Source organism: Salvia hispanica, chromosome 2 (genome assembly GCF_023119035.1).
Source record: "Salvia hispanica cultivar TCC Black 2014 chromosome 2, UniMelb_Shisp_WGS_1.0, whole genome shotgun sequence".
In the NCBI taxonomy this organism is placed as follows: domain Eukaryota; kingdom Viridiplantae; phylum Streptophyta; class Magnoliopsida; order Lamiales; family Lamiaceae; genus Salvia; species Salvia hispanica.
In genome coordinates, this window is record NC_062966.1 from 33,250,173 (window position 1) to 33,260,529 (window position 10,357).

Below are 10,357 nucleotides of genomic sequence, written 5' to 3' on the forward strand. Positions count from 1 at the left end.
CTTGATCTTTTGTTCCCCATGCTATGCTTCTTTGCCATGGTGTGTTGTTGGTTTTGTGACGAGAGATAGTGGGAGGTTTGTGTAGATTTTTTTTAAAGAGAATGAAAGATTTGTGTCGGATATATATCATATATACAGGGATGGAGAGTTGGAAGTTTGGATATCATGATTTTGAGTCTTGGTTATTTATTATTGTGTGGATTTTGTTATTTTGGTGAATTTGTGTTTTAGTCGTGGTTAATGAATGTTGATTAATTGATCATTCGTTTTGGAATTTGGTGCAAATCAATCTCATATGTATTTTCCACCATTGTATTTTTAATAGTCAGTAATAACCTATTTATAAAGATTTAAAAAAATAGTATGTAAAATCATTAATATGCAAATCCAATATACTAACAAATACGTGTATAATATTATAATGAATTAATAAATGAAATATAAATTTTCAATTATGATATAAATGACAATTATTTTTTATAGTTAAACAAAGTCAATTAATAATAAGAATTAGTGGTAGATACAATATGGATAAGTCAAGATGAACTGTTTTTTATGACTAAATTAGTATTGTAGTTTGTATGATTTGTTTGGTTGCTTATACTTTTATATTTAAGTTAATATTAATAAAAATGATGGCTGATGGATTAAAATTTTAAATACATTAATTTAACTTTACGTATTTTAATAATTAACACAAATGTCATATAATTGCTATAAAATCATGGAGTTTTGGAAAAAATAACAAAAATTACCATTATGAATAATTTATTAAATTCACAAAAATAAAACAGTTTTTAATTCATGTAATAATTGACGGAAGTGGATTATAGTATCAAGTAGGTCGACCCAGTGTAAGATATCGAATACAGATCTAAAACCCCAAAATATAATAAGTGACCAACAAAGTAAAATTGAACTGAGACGAAGGAGAATTTTATTGATATTTGGCCCATTTGTTGGTCATGATAAGTATATTTTAAAATTAAGGGTTTATGATTTAGGTTTTAAGGTTTGAGTTTTTAGTGTATAAGGTCACTATATTGCAATGAAATGAAGCTCGACTAGGAAGTGTCTCACCAGTGCAATCTTAAATTATTGCAACGTAAACTTGTTCCTACAATTATAACTCAACGGTTAATTCATATTTTCACAGAATTAAAATGCTTTTTAATTTTAAGTATGATATTTAAATGTCAAGATAGTTTATTAAAATGTCAACACAAATATTTGTTGACATTTTAATTTGATCGTATTGACATTTTTAAGAAAAGTTAGCATTTAAACGCACTCCTGTGGCCATGTGGGGTTAATGTGATTGAAAAAGTATAATCCAAAGTAAGAGGGTGTCGAATATTCTTTTGTTTATCATTTCACAAATTTTATTTCGCATATTGAAATAAATATGAGAAATTAAAATGACTCGTGCATCGCACGAGCGTGATACTAGTTATTAATAACACAACAGATGATCCCTACCAATATTTATCACCATTAACACGAGTTTATTTGATTGATTTACTTCTTTTTTTTTGCAATCAATTTATATTACTACCTCCGTCCCCCAAATTTTGACACACTTTGACTCAGCCGGAGTTTTAAGAAATGTAATGGAAAGTGGGTTGAAAAAGTTGGTGGGATATGAGTCGTACCTTTAAAGTATTAGTTTTATAAAAAATGTGATTAGGAATGAGTTAGTGGAATATGAGGTCCACTACCAAAAATGGGTAAAAGTAAAGTGTGTCAAATTTTCAGGGACGGATTAAAACAATAAACTGTGTCAAAATTTGGGGGACGAGGTAAATTTGAGGAACTTGAGTTACTTGAATTGGGATTTGCAGCATCAATCATGCAAGGCTCCGCCGCGGAGCTGGCAAGCCTCATAAGCCGAACTCTGCTCGTAGCGTCGAGCCGCGCATGGACGCCGTCACACGAGAAGACGCTACACCAACTCGGCTGCCGCCACTCACTGAGCCCCACCGTCGTCGCCCGAGTCATCGACCCCTTCCTCCTCAACCAACACTCTCTCGCTTCCGGATTCTTCAATTGGGCGTCCCAGCAGCCGGGCTTCTCCCACACCTCCGACACCTACCAATCCCTCCTCAAATCCCTAGCCATTTCCCGCCAATTCAACTCAATCGATAAGCTTTTAAAGCAAATCAGAGCGCAGAGGGTTTCCTTGCACCCCCGCGTTTATCGCTCCGTCATTGCTTCTCTTGTCGCTGGGAGGAGAACTCATACGGCATTCTCTCTCTTTCGCGACGTTGCCTCCATCGCGCCGGAGATAGGGCCTGAAGCTTGCAATTCGCTTCTGGCCGCGCTGGCTTCTGATGGGAATGTGAAGAGTGCCCGCAATGTGTTCGATGAAATGCTTAACAGAGGTGTTCGTCTCAGTACTATTGGTTTTGGGGTTTTTTTGTGGAGGGTTTGCGGAAAGATGGAACTGGTTGAGATTCTGGGTTTGATTGATGATGTAAAAAAGGTTGATTTTTCAGGGGTTAATGGGTCGGTTGTTGCGCTGTTGGTGGTTCATGGTTTATGCACAGAGCTTCGGGCGAATGATGCGATGTTTGCATTGGAGGAGTTGAGGAAAAGAGAATGTAAGCCTGACTTTATGGCGTATAGAGTTGTGGCTGAGACATTGCGCCAGATGGGATGCGTGGTTGATGTAAACATGGTTTTGAAGAGGAAACGTAAGTTAGGGGTGGCGCCAAGGGCCAGTGATTATCGGGAGCTTATTCTTCAGTTTGTCACAGAGAGACACTTGTGTGAAGCAAAAGACTTGGGCGATGTGATAGTGAGTGGGGATTTTCCGATTGAGGATGATGTTCTGAATGTCTTGATAGGATCTGTTTCGTCTTCTGACCCTGCACGTGCAATCTCATTTTTAAGGTTTATGCTCGAGAAAGAGAGATCGCCAACTCTGCTGACAGTGATCAACTTGAGTGAAAACCTTTGTAAGCATGGAAAGGGAGAAGAGTTGGTTGAAGTATTCCAGCTCTTGTCCACGAAGGAGTACTTCAGTGACTTGGAGAGTTACAACGTGATGGTTTCATACCTTTGTAAAGCGGGAAGAGTTAAAGAAGCTTATCAGGTGCTTCAAGAGATAAAGAAAAAAGGTTTAGGACCCGACGTGTCATCTTACAATTATCTTCTCGAAGCTTGCTGCAGGGATGATCTTGTGCGCCCTGCAAAGCGGCTGTGGGATGAGATGTTTGCAAGTGGTTGTTGTGGTAATTTGGAAAGTTTCAATATCCTTATCAACAAATTTTGTGAAGTAGATCAGGTCGAAGATGCTTGCCACCTGTTTAACCAGATGACCATGAAAGGATTGGAACCCAATGAGTCAACATACAAATCCCTCCTTCAGGGCATCTGCCGGGCGAAAAATGTTGACTTAGCTCTTGAAATATTCAACAAGGCGGTTGAACAGGACGAAGGACTTGCCAAGGCCTTACTGAATGCATTTGTTCTTTGCCTCTGCAAAGAAGGTAAGATGATACTCTCGATCAGTTGTTACCTTCTCGGCTTCATATACATTTTATGTTTGTGTGTAAGTTATACTAGTGCAGAAAAAAAGGTGCTGAACTACTTTTCTTGGCAGGGTTTCTCCTTCCGGTTTCTCAATTGTTGCGTGAACTCACTTCTCGCATAGGATGTGCAGAATCCCATTTGACTTTTTTGAGATACTTAGCTGATGCTGGACAGCATTCCTTGGCCTGCAAGCACTTACAATGGATTGCAGATGAATCACCTGAAATGCTACATACTATTCCCCCCGAATTTGCTGCATCACTCTCATCTTCATGATTCAGATTATCAACGGTAATTGCATTACGAGCAGTTAAGCTGATGGCTCTATAATCACTGTCATGTAGCCAAAACTAGGGTTATCTTTATCACAACAAACCACAGTGACAGTCTTTAAGTTTTTAATTGTGAAATTTGTAATATACTACTTTTTCATGAAATGATTTCTTTTATCATTCACCTCTGTCAAAATATTATCAGCTTACACTAGATGTATTCAAGGGATTATACACAAAAATGCCAGTTTTTGGTTTTGGATTTGTGGTGTTTCATCGAAACATCCAATATTTTTACACTCTTTTAAACAAGAGCTAATTTGTAATTTTGGTGCTAACTTTTAACTGATTGAAGAGTCTAGTGTGGCATCAAATTTCTTCTTTATTAGTACATAGCTATGACCTATGTTCTTTTGCTTGCTTCTTTGAAGGGAGTTTAAACGTGCTCATGGGGGATTTAAGGGTGCGCTCTACCCCATTGCAGACCTCCAAGAAAACTGTAAGTTTTTCTGAGTGCTAGTATTATCTTTCATGTTTGTGTGCTCTAATTTATACAGACATCGCCTTTGAATATACTGTCTTTTGGAAGTGTGGATTTATGGTACAATTGACTGGTTACCTCTTTTTTTTGCAAACACTTTTCACCACATTAGCATGCTTATTATGTTGATCCTTCCAAAGTTGTTGGAACTAGGATACTCCACCACGGTTATAACACCCCTTTTTCGATTATTTATAGGGCATCCTACCGGCAGGCTGTGTTAGATGTAGCAAATGGATAACTCACGCTTCAAGTGAATGATGAGGGCCACACTTTGTCCATCTATCAATCTATATGATTCCATGAAGATGAAGGTTCCAAGAACCATGATGAAGGTATGGTTTTGAATGGGGGCTCCTCCAATGTTATGGGAGATTGCTACACTTGGAAGGAACTGCTGGCGTCTCGTTGGACTTTTCAGATTACTGCGTTTAAGAAGATGCATCACAAATTGTATACTACTATAATCTTAGTCCACCCTGCCTAAAAATGTAGTGAGAAATGGACATGTTAGTTTGGATGATCAAGAACAATGTGAGATCTTGATGTAAGAAATTTATGCAGGAGAGAAATACCTCCTCCACTCCTAATTAAGTATCCTCTTCAGCAAAAGATGTACTCCCTCGTCTCCTAAAAATAGCTATAGTACATAAGAAAAGAACCAGTACTAAAGAATTTGCATTGAGGACAACGGTAGAACTGAAATGTTGACATCAGTTTCATTTAGTTCTGACGCATGACATCAGTCATCAGATTTTATTCGTGAATGGAGGAAATACATATTCAATAAATCAATATGCAAAATAGAGCTCCACATGTAGCATTGAAAGTTATCATCCAAATTTACTGAAAATTTTCTAACATGTAATCTCGAGTCATCCTCCATTAGTCTATATCGAACAGTAGTGTAGCAAAAACTAGAATTCCATGCCACCAACCAAGAGTGCCACTATACATGTTTTACTTAGTTGTAAAAAATGGCATGGCATGATTCATGGTATCTGTTTCTTCTGATGTGAGACTAAAAACTTTCACAGTTAACAGCTGCACCAAACAAGCAAGGGACAAAACTGGGAAACATCAAATGTCAATCTCATAAATCTGCGCCAGCTTTCTAAGTTTTCCTTCACCAGAAATACTCTCAATCAGCTTAAGTTTATCGTGGTGAGCATTCAGAGTGTGACTCTGCTTTTTCGCAAGTTGTTCCTCCTCTTTCACTTGTTCCTGCAATAAGAGAATTAATAGTTAATAGTACTAATAACAACCTCCTTCAAAATAGTTGAAATAGCCAAAAACAAGGCTTGTTACGTTGAGCAAGAATGCAACTTCTTCAGCATGTTTCTTCACCAGTTTCTGGGCTTTCATAGCCACATCATACTGGGGGTCCCTGTTGGTCACCCATCTGCACTGTATACGACGTCCTGGTTTTCTGGGACGATCAGCAAACATCTCAATACGAGCAGCCTGGGCCCGGACAGGCCTAGGCATTCCACCAATCATGAATGGAACACTCTCCAGCTCATTTATGAGAGTTTCTGCCTGTTTTTTGTTTTCCACCTCCACTAGGGCAGCATGGATGCCATTTGGTTGCAGGTAGGCATGTATGAACTGAACCGTAATTACTTTGGCGAACTGATCAATAGCAGCTTTCAAGACAGGTTCAGTCACGGTCGGTGAGATGTTGTCCAGATATATAGTCCTCTCCACCTTCTTTAGAAATTCATCATACTCCTCGGTTGATTCCATCTAATGCTGCAAATGCTCCTATATGATAACAAAATAGATGTATCTCAAATCATCTGGAGTACATAACTACATATTAGAATCTTCGCGTGCCATAATCAAAACAATAAAGAAAGTGGCCATTCGTACCCCTGACCCCCCGAACAAACAAACAAACGAAAAACAACCTCTCACTGCTATACTACATCTGCTAGCAGCTATTCACACCTAAATGTCACTTCAAGAACACTCAAACAACAACACATGTAAGCAAGGAAGAACACAAAGTCTTCCCCAACAGGGGGTTCCAATGAGCACAAAACATTAGTTACACCGATGCAACAGATCAAACAAAATAATAATTCCAAGAGGTCAGATGAAACACCAATATACTAATGTTATCAGGAACTCCAACAAACACTAGACATCAAAACATAATACTAACTACCAACAAGAACTGATCACATTTAGCCTCTGCACCTCCCGAGTACTACCAATGCTACGAGTGAACATATTCCCCATTTCATTTAGGGCAGATCAGCAAATGCAAATCACAGTAAATCTAGCAGTAGACACAATAATTCACTGTTCAACTCTTGATTTGGGAATGCTCAAACCAAGTGATCACTACTCTCACAATGCAGGTCGAAAAAACCAATAATTTTTAAAACATAACAAACTGTTTAACAGAAAGCACTTCCTCCATCCTAGATCATTATAGTGCTCAAAATAATAGAGTACAATCAAGAAAATTTATCAGACACAACACAATTCTTTCACTTTTTTCAATTTAATTAAACTCTTTCGCCACCTCATTGTGGCATTCACGATCCGTCCAGCAAACTCTCTTCCCCACAGCAAAACAAAACCAATCAGTTCAAATCGCGAGGGAATTTTCAAATTTAAAAGAAAAGCATCCAAGTTCACAGTTAAATAAAAACAACAGGAACATCATCAAATCGAATTCAAACAACAACAATATCACAACTCTAGAAAACAAAATTAATACAGAGATTTTCATCAATCCACACAGTATAAATGCTTAATCGATTCTGTAGGAGTATTAAAATTCTACACGTTATCGAATAAGAACTTTAACAATCAATCAAGTTGAAAATCGTTTCCCCCCCAATCTATATCAGGTACCTGATTCTTAGTAGCTTTGGTTTTCTGATGAAATCAATCGTTTCCTACTTTTCTCCCTTTTCGTTTTTGCGGGAAGTCTGCACAGTAATATAGAAGGTCTTTGATTGCCTATTTTAACCCTATCGGCGTTCAAAAGTTTTAGTTTGACACTAAATGAGACGGGGCTAAATCCGTCAATGGACTATTTATTACTACTAATTTCGAATATACAATTAAGTTGGTACCATTTCAATCTATTTTGTCTTTTTCATCGAATTTAATTTTGTCACTTCACAGGTTTGGTTTAGATTGTGTAAATATGAAATACTCTATTCTAAAAATATTCAAATATAACTTTTATAACTTATAAACTATTCAAATATTTTCATATTTCTTAAATATAAGCATATTTTTCTTTAATAGATGAATAAATAAATTAAATATTGATGAGGCCGAACAAAAGTGAGCTTCACAAAATTCATGCACAAACTAAGATCCTCAATGATGCATCAACCACAAGCTGGCGATGCACTTTCGATGGAACATGATTGTGAATATTTCTATGCAATATAGTACTCCCTCCGTCCCATAAAAGTTGAGTCGTATTCCTTTTTAATCCGTTCCAACAAAGTTGAGTCATTTCCTTTTTTAACAAAAGACAAAACATCTAATCACTCTTATTTTATTCCATTATTTACTTTACTCTCTCTTATCTTTCCTACTTTTTTCATCTCTCCTATTTATTTAATATAAATTCTTAATCTCCGTACCCAAAAGTTTTGTCTCAACTTTTATGGGACGGAGGGAGTGCTATATTATTTTGATTTTAAACTATGTTAGTAAGCAAACAACTCTTAGCTAGTTCAATAATATCATAAATATACAAAAATTGCAGATAAGTAGTACTCAATCATCGTGGCGCGCCATCATGTGCTTTATAAATTAGTTTGAAAAAAAAAAATCATATTTTGTCGCATCGAAATGATTTGTTATATGCCTTCACCAATGATTTAAGTTTTTACATCGAAGTTTTGGGCGTTATTTTTTTCTTCAAAAAATCATTTTAAAGAATGATATCTTTTTGTCGTGACTTTTCAAAAAAGTTTTGTGATATCTTTAATGATCTACAATAATGTTTATGGTACTTTGACATACATGACATCTCTTACATGAAAATTAAATACACTAACTCTAATTATTTTTTTTGATAATTAGTGAAGAAAAAGACGGGTGAATGTATTTTTAAAAGCTAAAAATGAAAATATCAAAAGAAGCTTATAAAAGAAACCATTTTATAGAAGAAGCTTATCACCTTGTATAGTTATAAGAGTGACATTTTCTGTGTGTATGTGATAGGAATATTATTCCTATCGGCAATATCGTGAGCACTCGAATATGTTTGAAGATAGGGAGTTTATGCAAGAACAAAAATATGTTGGTTTTAAGACTTACAAGAAGGAATACAAGAGCTAACTGAACCGAAATTACAAAAGAGGATTCAAAACTAATAAACTGAAAAGGAAATTAGCCGAGTCGAGGAGGCCTCTTTCCGCAAGACGAGATACGCCCCGGTAGTGCTCTTCGGATTGGCGTTTCGTCCCCAAAGATAAAACGGCTACGTCTCTGATGAAGCAGCACCGCTATCAGCAGAGCTCCGGCGAACTGGATGGAGGAGAGGGCAGAGCTTCGACAGAAGAACAATGCAGAGAGAGAGAGAGAGCTTATGATGCAGAATGCTTTCTAGCGTTTGATGATGTGTAGAATGCATGGAATGGCTAGCCTATTTATAGGCTCGGTCCACTGCAGGGGGTCAACGGCCATAATGGCCGTCATTAATGCTAGACCGTAACGGTCGTCGGTTACGAGCTGTAACGTTCGGGCGTTACAAGCCGTTACGCGCTCAGAGCTAGAGAGGCTGAGTCTAGAAGCTTCTAGATTCGTTCACGACGTGGACTATCACGTGTCAGCCACGTTGGCTTACCGCGTCATACTGACGAGGTGGCATCCCGCTTGGCTCGCTGACGTGGAAACGGTGGTGGTCTAAAAAGAACTAGACCCACTAGACTTGGGCCAAGCCCGCAACTAGGCCCAAGCACCAAGCCCACGACCAGGCCCAAAGAACACCCAAAGACCAATTGCCAAGATCCAAGTCCAAGTCCAAGGACAAGGGCACGGGCACGGGCACGGGCACGGGCACGGGCGCGGGCTCGGGCTCGGGCTCGAGGCTCGAGGCTCGCGGCTCGCGGCGGGGCGGGCGGCGCGCGCGTGTGCGCGCGTGTGGGCTCTTACAGCCCATCTTAGTCCACTATAATTATTACATGTAATAATCCTTCTTATTAAATACTAGTTTAATAAGGTTGAAACTTTCAATGTGGGATAATTAACTCTCTTAATTATTCCCTAATCTCCTCTCATAGCTCATTAAGTTTGCAATTTTTGCACAACTTTAAACAATTATTTCTCACTCACCGGGAATCGGATTTGAGAAAATAAATATACCACGGTCATCTACTCCGAACGTAGATCGACGCTATATCATTTAATTTTACAAAATTAAATGTCTCGTTGAAATTATAATTGGTCAAAGTCCATTGACCGGGCATAGATTCCAACAATCCCCCACATGAGTGGAAATAGCCAAATGCAAATGCATGCAGACACAAGCTCAACCCTCGAGAGGTATATAAGCATAAGGATAGGTAGCTTTTAGCTTTGAACCTTCCATAGTCAACGCCATCGGATACACAGGCGGCCTAGTAGCGCGATGCTTTGAACTAGTCCCCCACGGCGTGCACCGAGACAATGGTGTTAACACTTAAACACCTCAACCTCATCCGTTCTCACGTTTTGTGTCCTTTGCGGCCTTGGACACCACTTTGGATTCATAAGTGTGTAATTTGAAGCGGCCACACTTCACACTTACATAGGTGATTCCTACTCGAGTATCTTGCCCTACTCGGTCTCTTTGAGAACTCAATCTCCTTGAGATCCTTAGAAATCATTAAAAGTCATAGACTTATCCTCACCACAAGGCAAGTTTTCAAACACTCTATTGCTCTCTAGGGAATAGATGTCGATGAGTGTTTCTCACGAACTCTCATAGCTTAGTTTTCCCATTGAACCAAGTTCTTGGGATCTCCAGTCATCATGGTTGGGTTACCAC

General features: G+C 38.3%; 2 protein-coding genes across 4 annotated transcripts; one reads left to right on the forward strand and one right to left on the reverse strand.

The window, feature by feature from the left end:
• Positions 1-1,836: 1,836 nt before the first annotated feature.
• On the forward strand, positions 1,837-4,961 carry LOC125205942 (pentatricopeptide repeat-containing protein At5g14080). Of its 2 annotated transcripts, XM_048105163.1 has the most exons (5): positions 1,837-2,381; positions 2,496-3,491; positions 3,605-3,825; positions 4,238-4,305; positions 4,546-4,961. In XM_048105163.1, the coding sequence occupies exons 1-3, from the start codon at positions 1,850-1,852 to the stop codon at positions 3,808-3,810; spliced, it is 1,734 nt and encodes a 577-aa protein (XP_047961120.1). In that variant the 5' UTR covers positions 1,837-1,849; the 3' UTR covers positions 3,811-3,825; positions 4,238-4,305; positions 4,546-4,961. The 2 variants fall into 2 exon arrangements, with proteins under 2 accessions (XP_047961120.1, XP_047961119.1); XM_048105162.1 differs by having other exon boundaries at positions 1,837-3,491.
• A 204-nt stretch (positions 4,962-5,165) lies between these two features.
• Positions 5,166-7,288, reverse strand: LOC125205943. 2 transcript variants are annotated; one of them, XM_048105165.1, is made up of 3 exons: positions 7,216-7,288; positions 5,656-6,111; positions 5,166-5,571 (listed from the first exon to the last, which is right to left on the reverse strand). In XM_048105165.1, the coding sequence occupies exons 2-3, from the start codon at positions 6,091-6,093 to the stop codon at positions 5,428-5,430; spliced, it is 582 nt and encodes a 193-aa protein (XP_047961122.1). In that variant the 5' UTR covers positions 6,094-6,111; positions 7,216-7,288; the 3' UTR covers positions 5,166-5,427. The 2 variants fall into 2 exon arrangements, with proteins under 2 accessions (XP_047961122.1, XP_047961121.1); XM_048105164.1 differs by lacking the exon at positions 7,216-7,288 and adding an exon at positions 6,881-7,051.
• Between the last annotated feature and the right edge of the window lie 3,069 nt (positions 7,289-10,357).

Coding starts and splice junctions, on each gene's coding strand:
- LOC125205943 (XM_048105165.1), bottom strand. CDS start 6,093: ATGGAATCAACCGAGGAGTATGATGAATTTCTAAAGAAGGTGGAGAGG. Junction 5,572..5,655: donor AAGTTGCATTCTTGCTCAAC/GTAACAAGCCTT, acceptor CTCTTATTGCAG/GAACAAGTGAAAGAGGAGGA.
- LOC125205942 (XM_048105162.1), top strand. CDS start 1,850: ATGCAAGGCTCCGCCGCGGAGCTGGCAAGCCTCATAAGCCGAACTCTG. Junction 3,492..3,604: donor TCTTTGCCTCTGCAAAGAAG/GTAAGATGATAC, acceptor TTTTCTTGGCAG/GGTTTCTCCTTCCGGTTTCT.